The sequence below is a fragment of the Schistosoma haematobium genome, chromosome 1, assembly GCF_000699445.3.
Source record: "Schistosoma haematobium chromosome 1, whole genome shotgun sequence".
Lineage (NCBI taxonomy): Eukaryota > Metazoa > Platyhelminthes > Trematoda > Strigeidida > Schistosomatidae > Schistosoma > Schistosoma haematobium.
Genome location: NC_067196.1, coordinates 81,986,954 through 82,007,659, shown reverse-complemented (window position 1 = coordinate 82,007,659; position 20,706 = coordinate 81,986,954). Strand labels below are relative to the sequence as shown.

Below are 20,706 nucleotides of genomic sequence, written 5' to 3'. Positions count from 1 at the left end.
CACATTCAACACTCTGCGGAATGCCGAGAATTCGCTCTGTTAACAGATAAAAATCCTTTTACCTTCTCTTGAAGCTAGTTTTCTGACGAGTACTCCTCTCGAGTGTCTCAAAAAGTAGACTACCTTTCTCTTTTTACCTCGGATATACAATACATTACTGAGGAAAACAATCTAGTGGCGGACGTCTTGTCCCATATAACTTCCTTGATCAGTTTCCAAGTAACCAACCTCTTTAAACACGCCTAACTCAGAAAGTAAACACTGATCCTCGACACGAATTCTCTTCGACAGTACCGAAACTAAGGATCAATCAAATGAAAGCGGATGAGTAAACCTTGCTATATGACACATCTACACGTGGTGATCGTCCAATCGTGCCGAGACATTATCGACGGAACGTCATCAATAAATTACGCTAGCTTTCTCATCCAGGTGATCGATCAAACATCAAGCTCATAGCATAACGATTTTGTTGGCTTGGTATGAGAGAATGGATACGCTCCTATGTAAGCTGCTAGGAAGCTAGGGTGATTGGACACGACGAATGTCCCTTAGGCTCTTTCAAAACTCCCGATGCTCGTTTCGGCCATGTTTATTTTGATTTGGTAGAACCCTTACCAGACTCTTGCCTTTAAACGTGTAAAGACCGTTTCACATGACGGTCAAGTGCAGTACCTATCTAGGATATTGCTGCTGAAATAGTGACCCACGTGGATAGAAAACTTCGTCTGCCACTCAAATACCACTACAGACCGTGGGTGCCAGTTCGTATCTAAACTTTTCAGCTGTTTTACTACACTATCAGGAATTACACTTTTCCGTACAACCACCTACCACCCATAAGCCAACGAGTTAGCAGAACGATTCCACAGGTTGTTGGAAACTCCACTCTCAGTTGCGATCGTTTCACATTGGAACGACGCTCTGCCACTCATGTTACTTGGAATTTACAATATAATGGAAGCTGAGATTGTATACAGCGCGGCTAAACTCGCTTATGGAACACCACTCCGACGTCCAGGATAATTCTTACGTGTTACAGTTGCCTACTTTTTCTTATTGCCTTTGTTCACTGGTTCCGCGCTTGTTTGAACTGCCCTTATGTTTTGTCAACACTAGTTCGTTGGCTGCGATTTTGCATCTTAGCGTTCAAAGAGTGCGGCTCATTGTCTCTGTATGGTGCTCGTGATGTTTGAGGAATATATATAGGATAGATTTTCGTAACACATATGACCATATGCAGTAAGAAATACAGATGAGCATCCACGTCAAATTGATGGTGGACATCCGACCGTTTTTAATTATAACGCCTGTTGTTAGTAGGATGCCTTAGATCCGTCACAACACGGCTTTATTAGGACAAGGTCGTGCAGTACATGCCTGATAGACTTCTTTAACGAGGTTACTCGTATACGCGACCAGAAGAAACTAGTTATTATACTATACTTCGATATTAACAAAGCCTTTGATAAAGTACCTCATAATCTTCTAATCAACAGGCTTAAGTCGGTTGGGATTATAAATCCCCTTTTGCAATGGATCAAGTCTTTTCTTACGAACAGATTAGCTCTAAAACATCTACACCTTGACCAATAACCAGTGGTTTTGTGCAGGGTAGTGTCTTGGGTCCATTGCTCTTTATAATCTACATCAACAATATATGCAAGTGCTTTAGCACAGGTAAAACCTACCTCTATGCCGATGACTTAAAAGTCATCTATAAAACTGACATTTGCGATTTACGCAGTACTATGCAAACAATCCAACATGAACTCAACATGGTAGACGACTGGTGCAAACGCTGGAGGTTAGAGCTCAACACGGAGAAATGCGGCTGGTTATGTAAAGGAGACACATCTCTTAAAACGAAACTAACACTTAGCAATCACACACTGCCCAGACTGGCATCAGTAACTGACCTGGGGGTAGATTACCCACACAGTCTTAATTTCCCTGAACACATCTCAGCCAAAGCATCCAAAATGCGGAAATTGCTTGGCTTCATCCTCCGTAATTTCTATCAAAATGAATCTAAAATCCTTCTTTACAAAGTTTGTGTAAGACCTATCGTTGAATACTGCTCGTTCTTATTTTCCAACCTACGCCTATCTGATATACTAAAGGTGGAAGGAATACAACGAGACTTCACCCGCAAAATACTTAAGACTGACTCGGTCATTGACTACAGTTCCCGATGCCAAATCTTAGGAATAGCACCCCTTTGGGGGCGAAGGCTTAGGTCTAATTTGATTCTCTACTTCAAACTACTCAAAAACCTTACTTATTCAACATGTAAGATAATTCTTGCCCGAGATTCACATGAATACGGACTTCGAAACAAAGTATCTACGGTCAAGGTTGAGAAATACAGATCAAAAACTCGGGAAAACTTCTTCCTCACCAAGTATGCCATATTATGGAATAGTCTTCCTTCCGAAATTTGCATGGCAGTTGAACTACATACGTTTGTAAAACTGCTCGATCAAGCCCTCACTTGCACTGATCTTGCACGTACGAATACATCTGTGCCTCACTCAGACATCATAGGCTCTCTCTATGTCTAGACCAAAATGGACTTCAAGTTCAGTTTGCCTTATTTTTCCTACTTTGCAGTTGTACTAGTTACTTTTTCCACCCTAATTTTTCACTTGAAGTAGACAGGTAACTCACTGATCCTATCGATACTGTTCATCTAAACGCGGTCGCTAAGGGACGCTCACTACCACCCTAAAAAGTCAAGAGGACCTCACAGTCGATTGCCTACTACCAGTGGTCTTGCATCTATGGAGACTGTTACCAATCAACTGGTTAGGACAACACAAAATAACATCAGCACCAAGTTACTGTGAGTTTCTTCCTGTTTATCCTGAATTAACTTTTTACTCTTCTGTACACTATGTTGACTAGCAATTATTACTATTTCTCCACTCGTTACCTTATCTACAACTCATATACTTTTCCGCCTGCTTTAATAAACAACCATCCTACATTATACCCTTTTTAATGCTTATACTCTGATTGACAAACTATACTTTATACTATAGTCAACAAAAGCACTGCAGGGATGCCTTACCCACAGTCCATAGCTTGCAACTGCCTGATAAGCTTGTAAAATGGTACTTATAGAAATAGTGCTTTCCAACAGGTTGTGAGACAGAGGATTGTGTGAGGTATGACGTATATACAAAAATAAGCCTAAATGAGCCTAACATCACAAAAGGAGGGAGAGTGGAGTTACTGACCAGCAAGCATTGATGGTGAGGGCGATAACTTCAATCCACCCGTGTTGTGGGGCAGAACATTTTGAATGTATCAGGCTCTTTATGATTGGGAATAAGTCAATCAATCTGTGATATAGATTATCTTCTTACGCTCACCACTCAGACTCATGTTTCCAATATTATGCTGGATTAGCTATTCTACTAAGACAACCTATAACATGCTAACTCGGACTTTTACCCTAGGATTGTGTGGCTGGCATCAGATGGACAACAAGAAGAAAAGAAAGAAAAAAATTAGACAACACAAAATATAGTCATTGGTATTCTTAACACTTTACCCTCTATATATTTACACCCTTCTAATAAACCGTTTCCCTTGTACCAACCTTGACTTCCCTCCTTTCATGTGAGCTTACTCCAACTTGTTAAACGACACAAATAATTGTTCTTTATTACTACAATCTCTTATATGGAGCCTCTGACTTCGTTTCACTCTAACAAGAGATATGAATTTAATCTAATTTATTATACCTCTGTCTGTTCTACTACACAATGTTAAGCAACGTTTGGCGTTCATATCCAAGTGCCTTTCTGCTCTTCCGTTTCTCTTTTTTTCTTCTTCAGAAGTTTGCTCTGAGGGCATAGCTATGAAAATTCTGACGTCTGGAACAAACTCGACGTACATGTCTCCTCAAGGTCACGGTTTACAGCAAGCGCCCTACGAGTATACTTTATGACAACTATAAACTTAATAAGTTGCGAAGCATTTTGTGAACCAACAAGTGTTGTATTTTGTAGATCATGCCTGTAAAAATGGCGTGTACCTGCGCATACAGAAATATATATAATTATTATTGTTATTATTATTATTATCAGTTTTGCTGACAAACTTGTAGGCTATGATGGCGCTATTACTTTTCATATGGGAGCCAGTAATAAGAGGTGATCAATCAGGAAATCTTCTCTCGTAAATATGCAGTCTAAACTTAGTGGCACGGTAATGTTTCTTAACCGAGTTAAGAGTTTCAAATTTTCGAGTGATCTTAGCTCTTCAATGAGCTTGAAGAACCGAGCTTCAGCGGCGTTATCACCCCCACCATGATTGTGTCCAGCGAAGTTGAATATGGGAAGATTGAAGTGTCCTAGAATCAGTATATGAGTGTAACCGAGATTTCTAGATCGGGATAATCTCTCCACAATACGATTGCCGTAAATGATATCAACGGTAGACATTCTGTAGACGAGTGTTAATAGCGTTATTCAGTTGACACAACTCGTCCATTTTATCCAGTAAGCTTGCAGCGTTTGCATGAAAGCAGTTTATGTTTTATATCCGAAAATGGAGAACTGAGTCTTGTTTGTTTAATTAGACCTTATGTGGATGGACGGGCAACCTACCTAAACAAGGTTTCCCGAGTTGACAGTTCCCATCCCATCTACGTTCATTCCTTGTTCTTGACAGTCCACAGGGGAATGGTCAGCTGCAATTTGGTTTTGTTCTCACTAGTTGCATATTGTTGTCTTTCAGGGTACATGTGCATGTCTGTGGGTAGCTGACTTCTATTGGCACAAGAAGCTTAGATAGTGAGAGCTCTTATTTGGAAGGATGAGAAGGTTGTCATCATTTGCGGAGTCCAGAATCCTCAACCTCTTTGGATAGTCGCACCACTGGTTCACTCAATATGTCCTTAAGATTCATGGACTGTTTTGCAAATCTTCACTCTAAAATATCATAGTCTGCACAGTCAAAGTCCGAGTTTTCTGGAGCATCTTGCAAAATGATTTTTTCCGCGGAAGAATGTCTCACAAGATTCCTTAGGGATGTCTCTGGTTGGATTAAACTTAAAATATTGTATAACAGGCTGTATCCTCATATCTCATTCTAACTTCAGCAATTGACTGGCCAGCAGGACATTGTCTACACCCCCGGTGTTGGTGAAGGTTACATGATGGGGTATCTCATGATTTTTGTGATTGTAATCACTCCCCCTGGTAAATTGTGCAACCAAACTTTGGAATTTTGAGCTATCTGTTTAACTTTACCCAAGGCATTCTGTCGCTTCTGTCTTGCAGACTGAGAGGAATGTGAGAGCTGTATTTGAGGCTTATGACTAATGGGGAATCATTGTGAACTATGGTCCATCTCACAGGTTCTGACGTCACGCGTATAAAATAGCACTGAGGAAAGAAAAATACGGGGAACTTCAAATACATGTTGTATAAAAAGCGAAGGACACAACAGAGCACTTAGCCACAACACTTTTACTGCTTTCCATTAGCAACATTTGTAATTTATTCTCAGCTTTTGTCTATGAATTACGAAAAGTTCACGATCCGCTTTAAATGAGGCCCAGAAATTCTCAAACCTTCCACCTTAAAGAGGAGTTAACCATAATGCACCTTATAAAAATGCATTTCTGAAGTACATGAAGATAACACTCACTAGTCCTGCACTATAAATCTACTCTGTCAATCCACTTTTTTCTACAAGTTTTATTGTGCAAGATAATTTATTCCTGGAACAATATTGTTTAATACGTTAATTTTCACGAAAAAAATAGATAAATAATTAAAATTTTCACTTTTTAATCAGGAGAGATATAAACGACTTGAAGGTGGTTATAGTTGATTCATTGCCACATATCAGAAACAAAGGTTACGAACAGTCTTCAGTTAAGAGGAAAAACTTTCGAATAATCAATGTGAAACAATATGACATTTGATTCCTAAGCAAACCAAGGAGGTAATTAATTAACCTAGTCATAATGTTTTAATCTGAATTAAAAGCTTTCGGCTGTCTCTCGACTGCCTTACTAAGACCAGCACGTTAAACTCATCCTAGAATCGCCTCCCATAGGAATATCATTTTCATAAATTTATAAAATAAAAGATGTCGATTCGGTCTCCGCAGTCTGGTAGGGGATTACTAATTCATTTAGAACTTGATGCTCTTAACGTTACAACTAATGACGACCACCATTCGGTCAATATTAAGTGATAGTCTGTAGATATCCCATAGTAAACTAGTTCGGTGTATTATCTCGGTGTCACTCATTATCTTTCTAAAATTTATCACACATACCTGCCAGGTTACTATTTTCCAGGACGTGATAAGTGACTGATGATCATAAGCGTGTTGGGGTATATCAGAATGATTTTGTCCTTCTTGGTTACGACAAATAAACTCATGCTCAGAGATATTACTTCATTACACTGCCTACTAGAGAGTAATAAATCTGTAAATCTAAATAAACTCTTGTTGCTTTAGAAGGCATTTGCAATCCCAGAGGAAAGCATTATGACCGTTAGACAACTTCATAATTATTTGCTCGGAAAGATGTTCAATATTATTATTAAATATCATGAAGCTTTTAAGTTCACTTATCGTCTTATAAAATTTCTGCCACGTTCTTCTTCTGCTATGGTTCAATGATGGAGTTTCTCTCTGAGTATCTGGCTGTGTATTGGATGTAGACTTTATATGATCTAGAATATACTCAATAGTATTGGAATTAACAACTGAAACTGGAACGGACTCACCTGGGTCCTGGAATTACACACAGTCACCATGTCAATTGTGTACTGAAATCACTAGTATCTAGAATTTGGACCATAGACTTTCCAACATTACCCTCCGCAACGAAATAATGTAGGGTACTTATATCGCAATTTCATGACTAATTTAACGTTCCCAAGTCGCATTATCTTCTCGTATCCCATACTTCGATTTTTATATGTGAGAAATATTTATCTTCCTCCTACTCATCAGGATAATCTTGAACTCAATTTGGATTTTCTGCTTACTCAAACTGGTTCTATGACTGCTTCGGTAAAACTTGCTATTCTCTCTGATTGATCATACCACAGACTAGAGATTTCACCCGACTTACATTGTTTGTGAGAATATCCAACATCTGACACATTAACAGAACTGTGACTAGAATTCGACTAATTCGAAATATATTTGTCACGTTCATTAGGAACAACACTAGTGAAAGATCCACATTGAAAACAAATACCATCTGATGCGACACCATAAGGATCGTAATCAGATTTTAACTCATGTTGGACTTGTTCCTTGCATTTCATTGAAATTTCAGTAGAAATAAGTGCATCATTAAGACAAGCCACATCTGATAAAATAACGTCAGAGATCTTATCAGGATTTTGTGCGCTTCCACATATTTGTAAATAATTTCATTAGAAATACATAAATCATGGGAACAATGCATATCTGGTAAAATGATGTAATGAACCCGATTTGAGTACGATTCATTTTTGCAATTAACTTCATAGGATAGAAATTACAAAGTTTAAAATTACTTGCAGCGAAACGACTAATAATATTAAAAACCACCTGTATGTGTCCGATTTTAAAAAAATTAAAGCATCTAGCATTACGAAATACACATGAATTACATGAGTGAAATTTGCCACACGACAAACATTTACCAAACTTTGACTCACATTCTTAACCTGCCTCCCAATTCCTCAATAAATCGTTGTCTACATAACCTTGAGTACTCATTTGATTTGGATGACGAAGTAATGTGGTGGAATCCTTTATGTCCGGATGACTCGTTTTACGAAGTTTTCCTCTTCTGCCGCATTCGAAATGCGTACACTTTACATGGTCTAGTGGTAGTTGTTTCAGAGCTGAATGAAAAAGTTAAATAGGCTTTTCTGGAAATATCAAAGATTTTAATAAGCTGTAGGCTTCTTTTCCGATGAGTGTAAGAAAATGGGTCACATTATTAACATTCCCAACATCTTCGCTTATCACAGTTCAGATTTCGAAACTTTCTATGTAATCCTCAAAAGCATCAAAATTTAAATGTATGACCAACTGTTTCATCACAGGCTCCATCGCGACGTCATTGTGATGATCAGTGGTACTTGAATTAATATACAGCTAGAACTTCCCAAAACAGTACAATTCTCAGCGAATAAAACTAGGTGAGCACAAATAAACGTATTGCATCTGGAATTCGAAATCAGGCAGTTATCAGGTAAAAACTAATCATTAGTTCATATAAACACCACACCTTTACCAGCAAGTATTTCATATGTTATCAAAGAATCTCACAGGTATTTTGGATGTAATATCACCGCTGTATGAAAAGGCCGAAATCTTTGAAGATGACACAGGTATTCAGTGTTTGACAACGCTTCTACCAGTAACACCTTCTAATATATTTCGTTCCCACCAAGAGAAATCAAAAGACAGAGTCGAGGAGATCGGAAGAGTATATTTGGCGATAACCAATATATCGGAATTCTCTGATCTAATCTGGCTAGCGATTGAGGTAGATGTTGAGCACGGCGTTACCACACGTGATCTGGTGCGGATGCCTGACCGAGCGCCTTCAGCTAGATGAGTCCACTAAAACATATGGTCAGCATCCAATGTCGAAAACTTACAGGGCTATTTATTTTGGGGATTTATTTACCGCTACAGATCACTCCCTCCCTAGTGGGTTAGTGATGACCCTTAGACGTGGCCAGCCAGAAGTTTAAACCCAGCGAGTTTGTCGTTGGTAAACACTCTTCTGATAGCTTGCTAGGATTAGCAGCGTCTGGTCGTCTTTCCTTACTATATAGGACCGAGGTACAACATAGTAAAAAAGAAAATGTACAATGAAAATTTCGGATCCTCATAAACGTCATCGTTCTTTTCCAGGACGGCTGGAAAAGAAAAAAGAAAATGTAAGTGCATGTCGAAATACACTCGTATGTGCGTAAAAACACAATGTCCGCGGAAAAAATTGGAATACAAACTAATTTACCCGTAATATCGTTAAAAAAATATAAGCATATTAAAATTGTTTTTTTTAAAAAATATATATCGTAAAAAAAGACCGAGATAATATTAAATGTCGAGTAGTACCTTACGTGCAATAGTCGTTTAAATGCTCTGGAAATCTAACTCTTCTTCCAGAACGCGTCGTTTTAAGTTTGTTTTCAGATACATTCGGATTATCATCGCTAGTGTTGGTTGTCGGTTGAGGAATTATGAGTGGAGTCGTGTCGTTCGATTGTACCGAAGGAAAATCGACGTAGATGGGATTTCCTTCTAAATACGCTGCTTTGAGGCGATTATATAGTACTTCGGTTCACGTTGAACAACTTTGAAAGGTCCTTCGTATGCTGATTCGAAAGGTCGTCGATGCGAGTCTCGACGAACGAAAACGTGTGTACTATATCGTAAGTCAGGTTGAACGAAAACATCAGTTGATTGAGGTCGAGTGGAAGCAGGTTTAACTGAACGCATTGCGTTTGTAAGCCTGTTCGTGTAGGAGGTTAGATCCATGTTCATTGAAGAGGATGAAGGATCCACGAATTCTCCTGGAAGTCGAAGTGTCGTTCCATAAACGAGTTGAGACGCAGTGTATCCAATGTCAGCTTTCACTGCATTGCGGATACCTAGTAAGACGAGTGGAAGAGCGTCGGTCCACTGTGAAACGTTTGCAGCTGATAGTGAAGCTTCTACTTGTCGGTGAAAGCGTTCTACCAACCCGTTTGCTTGTGGATGGTAGGCAGTCGTTCGGAAGCGAGTGGTTCCTAAAAGTGTGGTCAGACGACGGAAAAGATCGGATTCAAACTGACGTCCGCGGTCTGTAGTGATGGTTGAAGGGCAACCGAAGTTTGCTACCCATCGTTCGACGAAGGTGCGGGCCACTGTTTCAGCAGTGATGTCCTTGATAGGTACTGCTTCTGGCCATCGAGTGAAACGGTCTACGCAGGTTAAGAGGTAAGAGTATCCATTTGAATCTGGTAAAGGTCCTGCTAAATCCAGATGAACATGGTCGAAACGAGCATCGGGAGTTTTAAATGAGCCTAGGGGACATTTATTGTGTCTGATGACCTTGGATTTTTGGCAGCTTACACAGGAGCGTGCCCACTCCCTCACGTCTCTATTCATGCCAGGCCAGCAAAACCGTTCTGCTATAAGCTTGATGGTTGCACGAACACCTGGATGAGAAAGTTTGTGCAACGTATTGAAGACGTTGCTTCGATAACGTTTCGGCACGATTGGGCGATCCCAACCTGTAGATGTGTCACACAGTAAGGTTTCCTTACCTGTTACCACCTGTTTGATACGTAACTTGAGGGTTTTGGACGATAACTCGTGCTGAAGATCAGTGTCTTCTTTTTGAAGCTCGGCGAGTTTAAGAAGGTTGATTCCTTGGAAACTGTTCAAGGAAGTTATGCGAGATAAGGCGTCTGCAACTACATTGTTTGCTCCAGAGATGTGTTGAATGTCTGAAGTAAACTGCGAAATGTAGTCCAGTTGTCGAGACTCACGGGGAGAGTACTTGTCAGAAGGAGAGCTTAACGAGAAAGTGAGCGGTTTATGGTCCGTGAAAAGAGTGAATTCACGGTCTTCGATATAGTGTTGGAAATGCCGTACAGCACAATACATAGCTAGGAGTTCCCTACCGAATGTGCTGTACCTTGATTCGGTGTCTAGCAACCTTCTAGAGAAAAATGCCAAGGGTTGCCAAGAGTTGTTAACCCATTGTTGTAAGACTCCTCCGATTGCTGGGTCGAATGCGTCTACTGCGGTACTTATGGGTGCTTCGGTGTCCTAATGTGCGAGCATTGTTGCTTTAGCGATCAGTTCCTTAACTGTGGACAATGCTTTTCGTGCGGTGTCGTCCAAATTAATGGATTTCGCATTTCCACGAAGTTGGTGGGTTAGCGGTTTCATGAGTAATGCGCATTTCGGTATGAAACGTCTATAGAAACTTACGAGGCCGTTGAACGTGCGTAATTGCTTGACGGTGGTCGGTTCTGGGTAATCCAGAATGGCCGCCACTTTGGTTCTAAGGGGTCGGATACCTTGAGCATCGATAGTGTGTCCTAGGAAGTCTAACGAGTCGGTCACGAATTGGCATTTCTGAACGTTTACAGTAATGCCATGTTTTTGTAATCGTTCGAAAACAAGATCCAGATGCTTGAGATGTGATTCTCTGTCTGGACTTGCGATTAGGCAGTCATCAACATACGCATGTACGAAGTTGAGACCTCGAAAAACGTCGTCTATGAATCTTTGGAATGTTTGAGCAGCATTTCTTAGACCGAAGGGCATTCGCAAAAATTCATAGAGTCCGAAAGGAGTTATGATAGCTGTTTTCGGTATGTCGTCAGTAGCCATAGGGATTTGGTTATACGCTTTAACCAAGTCGATTTTCGAAAAGACAGTTGTACCTTTCAAGGTAGCTGTCAAATCGTGAATGTGAGGCAACGGGTAACGATCGGGAATGGTTTTCGCGTTCAATCGCCGATAGTCACCAGTTGGACGCCAATCGTTGCTGTCCTTTTTAGGGACCATGTGCAACGGAGATGCATATGGGCTACTTGACGGTCGTATGATTCCTAAGTCTATCATGTGATCGAATTCGTTTTTCGCTAACCTTAGTTTTTCAGGAGCTAGTCGTCGTGCTTTAGAGAATACAGGTGGTCCTGTAGTCGTGATGTGATGTGTAACATTGCTGGTTACACACGGTAGTTTCGGTTGAGTTTGCTGTATCCCAGGGTACTTATCGAGTAGTGGTTGATAGAGTGGGTCTATCATATGTTTAACTGTGACTGGGGATAATCTGCAACCAGTAAAAGAAGTTGCGCAAGCAGATAAATTAGTGTTTCCGTCTACTAGCCTCCGTCTGCGCGTAGCGATGATCAGATTATGGTGTTGTAGAAGGTCCATACCAATGATTGGCATAGATACATCTGCAACAACGAAGATCCAGTGAATGGGTTTGCGTAAACCCATGTTAAGGTAAACGTACCTTTTGCCATACGTAGTGATAGGTTTTCCGTTTGCCGCCTGTAAGTTTAGAGCCGATTCGTGAGGTCGATCGTTAGGATTTGCTGGGAGAACGCTAACTTCTGCGCCGGTGTCGACGAAGTAGCGAACTCTCGTTGTCACATCTGTGACGTATTACAGACGGCTATGTTCGCCGGCTACGGTTGCCGTTAACGCGTGCCGGCTTGGAAGTTTCCCGAGTTGTTTTTCGAGTCAGTCGGTTTCGTGTTGGGAAAATTGCAGGGTTTTCTGCAATTTCTGGAAAACTTTCCATACTGGTTATGATACCAGCACCAGTCGGGGTTAACTGTCTCTCGTGGTCTAGAGACAGATCGCTTACGTGAAATGCTTCTACGTGGAGTGCGCGATCTCTTACGGTCGGTACGAAGATTAAGATAACGCGCAAGTGTATGACATAACTCGATTATGTCGTTCTGAGTCGTTTGAGGCTTTTCTTTGACTGAAAAAACCTCTGTAGTAGACGATTTCGTTATTTCTAAAATATGGTCGGCTGATGCAGCTAGCTCGTCTAAGGCGTTGTTCTGAAACGAGACCAGAACCGCTTGCACCTGTTGGGGAAGTTTAGATAAGAAAAGTTGTTTGAATAGACCTTCGTTGAAAGTTCTTAGGCCTATCACTTCTCTCATTCTTTGCAACATGTCCGTCGCAGAACCATGTTGCAGGTCGATGTTATTGAAGAGTTGATCTAACCTTTGTCGATCGGTTAGGTCTCCTCGTTTAAGAATCGAGCGTTTTAAGATTTCGTAAGGATCGGAAACATCACTAGTAAACATACTAGGTGTTACGTACCTGTTGAATTCGCGCGGTGGTGCCTTGACTACTGCGAGGAATTGTGCACGTGTGTCGATCACGCCGTGCTCGGAGAAGTCGGCTTCTGCGTAGCAAAACCAGGCTTCGATATTGTCGGGCCAGAAAGGCATGAGTTGAAACGAAGGTGGGGACAAAGTCTTAAGCTTGAGTACTTTAGGTGTCTGTTCAGTCATGATGAAGTATGAAGTACGACAATGAACGAAAGGAAAAAAATATATGTATCCAAGAAAAAAAACACGAAAAAATGATCACAATGTTTATAAAAACAAAAAATAAGGCAACGATATATAAAAATCCCAAAAAGGAACAGACTCACAGTTGAAATTGGGTGTACCATATCACGTCGGTCTCACCAATGAAGATGACACAGGTATTCAGTGTTTGACAACGCTTCTACCAGTAACACCTTCTAATATATTTCGTTCCCACCAAGAGAAATCAAAAGACAGAGTCGAGGAGATCGGAAGAGTATATTTGGCGATAACCAATATATCGGAATTCTCTGATCTAATCTGGCTAGCGATTGAGGTAGATGTTGAGCACGGCGTTACCACACGTGATCTGGTGCGGATGCCTGACCGAGCGCCTTCAGCTAGATGAGTCCACTAAAACATATGGTCAGCATCCAATGTCGAAAACTTACAGGGCTATTTATTTTGGGGATTTATTTACCGCTACATCTTAGTCTGAAACATACTTCCGTTTATTTTGCCTAATATGGTAAACAATGCACTATATCCAAAAGATGATAAACTCAACGAATAATTGTGAATTATATAATAGGTTACAAAACACATTCCTTAAGGTAGAATCCATGGCTAGTGACTTACCTTTAACACTTCAAAGTGTAAAGTAGTCCATCTGAGACATGTTTCAGACTACATTTACAGCTTAAGGAACTCCTCTCTAGAAGTTGAAAAAATATTTAGGAGTACTGATACTATACAATTTGAAGTCTTACGTTATCTGTAACAAAAATGCCTTGTACTGATAACCTTGAAGTGCATTTTTGGCCAGTTTGACGGTAGAACTTTCCACATAATCTTCAACAGTTCCATTCGCTCCGAATAGAATTCGGAAACATAGTATTTCCTCCCTCACTCTAAAAGGATAAGTACACTCTGGAACGTATCCATCTGCGAGCCAAGAAATCAGTTCAAGCCTTATGAAGAGCGCCTATAGTCACAAAACCTTTACCCATTAGAGAATATGCATCTTAGAGGTAACCTAATTGTATCCTTAACACTTTTGGAAATCCCCTTAAACACCTAATTAAGTTTAGCTCCAGTACAAACCTAAGGAGCAACACCCAGAAACTGGAGACACAACATAGCAGAACGGACTATGGACACAACTTCTACTCCGTAATAGTTTTCAAATGCTGTAATTCGCCGCCGGTTGAGCTAGTATAAGCGACTTCCCAGGAGTCCTTTAAGACAAAACTTGACTTATTCTTAAGGACTAAGGATAATGCTTTACTGTGATTTACCAATTTCCTCTATTGTCGTTAAAATACCCAGGTCCTCGCCTGGAGGTATCGGTGATCCATTGTTACTAAACACGGAAGCCTTTGAAGCGAAAACGTCTATTCCGTCCACAACCCTTTAAACCATTTGAAGCCAGAGCTTCTTGTATTCCATCTACGATCGTACACCAGTATTCCTCAATCGAAGGTGAGGCGCAAGATTTGGTTCGAAGGTCATTTTGTAACAGTGAGTATGTCTTGCTGGACATGAAAGTAAACTTGTACCTTGTACGTTCCGTGGCTTATCTACTTTATGCAAGGCGAAATTTTATAACAACTAATTCTTGAGTGATTGAATCTAAATACGGAATGTGGTCCACGAAGATGACATTTCATTGAAGCCGATTGCGTTTGACTATAATATATGGACGACTTGTAAGGGATGGTTAGTTTACTTTTAGGATGTCCACTTATTTACTAGGGTCATATGAGGGTTGAAATTAGGTGTAAGGAACCAAGATCCGGATTCGCATTTTAACGTTAACGTTAGATTTAGACATAAGGACTAAGATTTTCGGTGAGTCTATAATTTATGGACGACCGATGAACGACTCTAAAAAGACCTTAAGAATGCACACATACATACTACGGCCAAACCAGGGTTATGGAACTGAGCAATTTAGATTAATATATACGGTTGATGGTCAGGGTTAGTAATTAGATTTAGGTTTTTCATCACGAACTAACATCAGCTATAATGCCAAAACTCTATTTAGCCAAACGAGTAAATTAATTTTTCGCCAAAACTCAAGACCTGTCATCGTAAATCTGGTTGGTTTGTCCAGATTTTCGTTAGATTTTCATCATAAACCGACATACTTTAAAGCCAAAATTCTATATAACCTTATGGATCAATTAATTGCACTCCAAAATCCTCAACCTGTTGTCTTAAATCTGATCAATTTAGCGATAAACTGTAGTCCCGCTCAACGATTTATCGGAAATCTTAGTTTAAAATCAGATGCTTTGACTGTGTTTGCTAATAGTTTCCTAATGATTCCCAAAATTTCATCTAAACGTTTTACTTGTGTGTTCCAATTTTTGCGTGGTGAGAATAGAAAACCGTCTGCTCAATAGTATCTGCATAATAATTGATTTACTTCTTTGTAGCGTTTCTTCTCGTTAACTGGTGAAAGTAATATAATTGGGAGCGCACTTCTGGAAAGTCACATATAATGGTAAGTTAGCTATCAGCTGCTCTGTTTTTTAAGTGGTATCTTGGTTAAGAACAGTCTGTGGCTAGTTTCCGTAAGTCATTAATAAGTTTAGGAAGTTTTTCTTCAGCTTTACCTTGGAATTTACTTAAATATATTTGAAGTATGTTTAAATGTTTGAGGTCTTTTCATTAAAAACCAGTGCTATTTTAGTCAGGTTTCTTTTACAGTTACACTTATTATGATTTTTACCGGGTCACTGCGAAAATCGAGTCTTCATAGTTAGGTCATCAACAAACTTCTCAAATTTTGCAGTAAATAAAATTTCAGTTTGTTTTTGAAAATGGACTCTTTTACTCTATTGTATAATCTTGGATTCTACTAGTAATTATCTTCTTGCCCCACTTAATATTTTCAGATGTAATATGTTTTGGAGCGCTCTCCAACCTGTAAATAATTAATTTGCGTGCGTCTGGCTCTCGATTGCCGTGCTTTCAAAGTTCTTTCAGTGACAATGAAGAACAATCATTCTCCTGAATGCCCTGATTGTTCCGATGAGATTTGGCAACCACGTAACCAAACTACCCTAGAATGTTCTGAACTTCCTGTAACTACTCGATATACAGAAGTCGTAAATAGGACTTCAAGTTTACCCTTTCCTTCAAATGGTTTGTTGATTGGTGAAGATTCTTCCCTGCCTGTTGTTGAAGATAATATATCTATAAGTCAAGATAGGACTACTGCTAATTTACAGAAGGCAAAAAATGTACGACAGAGTTTACGATCATTCCTACGCAAAGCCACTAGTTTGAAGGATTCTCGTTCGAATTTAAATATCGACTGTTCTGTTATCGGTCTTGATGGAAGATGCTTCAGGTTTAGTTTGTGTGTAAGTTTAACTTTTCCTGTCAGTTTTTGATAAATAACCATTTAAAGTATTACAAAGCGTTTCACTGGCTAGTGTATGATATTAGATAGCTGGTTTTCCGATTGTCTTTTTCCAGTACTAAGCTGAATTCTGGAAGTGTTAAATTTCCAATCAAGGTATGTAACTCGTTTGCCAATTACAGGTATCCGGCTTTTTGTTAGTGATATTATCTGGCTACCTCAACTAGGGTCGCTGTTACGAGGTTTGAGAATGAAATTCAATAGTTAAAAAATGAGAACTTTTACCTCAGTGTATGAATGTATAAATGTTGTTTGTAAGTGAATAGTAGTAGCAAGCTAATCAGAATCTCTTAGGGAATCGAAGATGGTGTGTGAGCAGAACTTACTTAGTGTCCATTATATTATATATTCAATGCAATGAGTAGATTTCGTGTTTAGTCCATAATTTAAAACTAATAGGTGGGAAAATAGAGAGGAATCATAGGACCTCATATTTTTGAGTGTTTGTCTAACTATGGAATAGTGACATGTTCTTTTTCTGTGGTAAATTGTTTACAGCCCAATAACTTGTTATGTACACATCATAATAAAACAATTCTGAAGTGTCACGTATTAAGGAATAATTATCCTTGCAAATTAGTTTTACTCGAATACATTATGAGATCTTTTTAAACGAAGAGTTTTTATCATTGTATATAATGGTTGAATGTGACATATTGACTTGGTAGTTTTACTTGTAATAAATATTGATTTACATGAGTGACTTTCACTGAATATGTAGGTGGTATATTTCTTAGTTTCACTCTGTCGTCTTGCTCTACAAATGATAAAGGTTAGTCCATTGATTGATAAATAGAGTGATCACTCTGGTAAAATTGTAATTCTTATGACTTTAGAATACAGTTTTATTTATAATCAAAAATATTTGTCCTCAAATTTACGCAGATCTTACTTACAGTGCATTTGGCTCATTATAGAGGAATGTTCTGTCTAGGATTCCCAGATTGTTATTCAGTTTTCAGCACTGTATTTAGCTCCGTAACTCCTAGTCGGTAAGAACAGACGAATCTGTATGGATATTCTCTGTATGGTGTAATTGCACATAGTTAAGGGGAATATACTATTTCGTGATTTATCTCTGTATTTCTATCATTATCATTGTTTGTTACAAACATCTTTTATTTATCTCCGTAAACAGAAATTCGCTTTGGGGCGTGAGCTTTTTGATTTGGTTTGCCAGTGTCTAGAGTTAGAAGAGTCACAGTACTTTGGTTTGGCGTACTATTTAAACCATTCAGCTACAAGAAACTCTATGGTGGGAACTCATCAAGATGAACAAGATAGTTCTGACTCATCGTTTCATCTGTCTTCCTCTTCGATTGATAAATCTTACTTGACTAAATTTTGTGGTTTCTCCATGACCAACTCGTCCAATCCTTGTAAAATGTACTCGAATGATACAACATATCCTGGCTTTAATCCCTTTTTCATTGACGTTCCTGTAAGTCAATTTCTACTCATTTCTAAATTTCTTAGTTATCTACTACTAGATCTATTAAGCATATACTTTACATAGTAATGACATGACTGCTTGGATTTGTTTTAAAGTAAATGTTCTTATTTTGTAGTAATAACGTTTTAACTATTATCTAAAGAGGCTCTCAATTTTCATGACGGTCTGTCTTGTGAAGTCTTCAAAGAACTTGTAGTTGGATTAACTGGGGTATGGTTATCGGAATTATTAATAGCACACGAAGTTTGCTCATTTGTTTTTCCGAGGATTAGCTAAAATCGTCCTTTGTTAGTCAGAGAAAAGTTAGTTTAACTGAATTTTCTTTACAAAATGACATCAAACGTAGTTGTATATTTTCAACAAACGTAAAAGTTTATTGATTCCGGCCGATTATTTTGAGGACAATATGTCCTCATGGTTTCACACTTGAGTTTATAATTTTGTGTTTATCGAATCACAACTAACCTTAAATTGACTGCATACTTTTATCGCTTGTGAATATGTGTTTTGGCATGCATTAAGGTGCCATGATTTCGGCATATAATATCCACTCTTCACTCATCTTCTGAAGATCAATGTTTCCATTACAGTTTGCGCAAACATATGCTGTTGTTGATCTTCAAAGGATAAATAGTTTAGTTCACAGTTTTACTATATAAATCTATGTGCTTAATCTTTGGGATTGTCTCACACTTAAAAATCAATTATTATTTGTAAAATTGACCAAACTTTATTTGTTTATACTAACAAAATGTTATATATTTCATTCAGTTTTGGCTAGATGTAGAAAAAAGAATAACGGATCAATGTCATGGTGAGTGAGTTTATTATTATTTGTTCTTTGATATTTAGTAACGTTTTGTGATCATTGTTGTTCATTCCTTCATTCGGAGGAGCATGCACGTTTTACTACAGCCCCTTTAAATGGTTATACTGTAGTCTGTATCATAGAGAAAGGTTTCGGACTTTTGGTAGTTAAAGTGATCAATAATGTTGTGAACGGTCGTTGGTGCACAGTGGCTCATGGTTTAGTTTACTGATGAAATCCCAAAATATCAAGCTGTCGACTCAGCGATCTGAATGGACTGATATCAAAATACAAAACAGCTTACGAGGAAATGTTTTTTTTGTGTTAAAATGATGCGCACACAAAATATGACAAAACATATGCAAACGTGATAATATATGGGGGGGCTTTTATGTTGAATTCGCCCTCCGACGAGATCAGTACTTGATCATAATTATATTTGTCGACCTTTGGTTGTCGCTCGACTTCCGTGATCTAGGGATCTTATGGCAGTGTTTTTCATTTGGGATCCATTTCTTCCCTTCTAAACGGAAAATTTCGCTTCACGGCTGGCGTAAATAATCACCTAGATTAGACATAAGGAGTGAAGTGATTGAATGGATTGCCTTCTTCACTTATCTTGGCAGTCTCATCAACTCTGGTGAGCTAGTATTGTACTAATTCACGGCATGGGTTCTAAAAGCTTTGTATGCCTATGTCTCATTTGATTAGTTGGTACATTAGCGTCTTTATGTCTTTTAACATATCACCTCTACTTGTTTCTAACGAGTGACCTTAGTATTTACAGGGTTAAGCTTTCTTATTTCAGGACAACAGGACAAAAGGATATAACAAGTGAGAATTGAAACTTTTAAAGAAGGCAAAGTAGTGGAAAGAGAATGTAAGAGAAGGACTTAGGTGATAATTTTAATCAGCTCTCTTTGGTAGCAAGATAATAAACCAATGAAATTATGCTACCAGTTTTATCAGTGAGAGAAATCACGCAGTCTTCTGATAATATCAGGTTTTGTTATTTTAAGAACCTCACCTAACATGGTAGCATCTACCTGTTCAACTCTGATAAACAGTTATTGTCGTTACGAACTATGCTAATCTAGTTATCTTGTAGTTAAATGTAATTTAGTTTACATTTCTTGAGTGAAATTGACTAATCTTATTTAAGTCAGTTTATACATGGTTATCTAGTTGTATTAGTGTTTACGCCTATTGGATTGGGTTTATTCATTACTGGGAATTTGTTATAGTTTTCTTTCACTTTTATAATTTAATTCACTTAACAGTAGAAAAAAGAAACCCGACAAATGTATTAAAAGTGAACATTCGTTTTAATTTTTGTTCACTTTTTGTTTGTTATAGTCCCGGTGTTTTGCTTCAATAATACTTATCTATATTAAGTTGGTAGTTGACCTTTCCATTACTTTTATAACGTTGTATACTTTTACTGTGTGGATCCACATTGACCTAACTTGTTTTTTTTTACGGTTCGAAATTGCTTTCATGCACTAATTATTTCACTATTCAATATTTTTTATTCATAAGTGTTACCTTTTTTTCGTTTGTTTTTGACGTTATTTTAAAGAATTGTTTTCCTTTATATATACTTTGTAATTAGGTTTTAATATTTAGAAAGTTAGATGTATTAATAGTTTTAGTGGAACTTTTCTCTTAGTTGAGCTATTTCTTTGAAGTCCGTGTTACCAATGACATACTAATCTTATTATCTGTAAATTCACAATGAGTAAGGGTGTGAGTTTATAAATAAATATTTCTATCATTTTTGTTTTTATTAGTTGAATTCATGAGTCGATCTAAGCTACACCACTACCGAGAACCTGGAAGCACTGGGTGGCCGTTTCGTTCTAGTATGGGACTCAGCATTCACGATCCCGCATGCTGGACTTGAACTCGGGACTTTCGGTTTCGCACGTGAACGCTTAACCTCTAGACCATTGAATCG

General features: G+C 38.5%; 1 protein-coding gene across 1 annotated transcript in view; it reads left to right on the top strand.

The window, feature by feature from the left end:
- Window positions 1-14,535: 14,535 nt before the first annotated feature.
- Window positions 14,536-20,706, top strand: part of FRM-1_1 (erythrocyte membrane protein band 4.1-like) — a 41,466-nt gene continuing 35,295 nt past the window's right edge. The window contains exons 1-5 of the mRNA XM_051209836.1: window positions 14,536-14,614; window positions 15,497-15,564; window positions 15,959-16,429; window positions 17,627-17,929; window positions 18,713-18,755. Coding sequence (XP_051075300.1) covers window positions 16,055-16,429; window positions 17,627-17,929; window positions 18,713-18,755 — 721 coding nt within the window. The 5' untranslated portion in view covers window positions 14,536-14,614; window positions 15,497-15,564; window positions 15,959-16,054. The remainder of the gene's footprint in view (window positions 14,615-15,496; window positions 15,565-15,958; window positions 16,430-17,626; window positions 17,930-18,712; window positions 18,756-20,706) is intronic.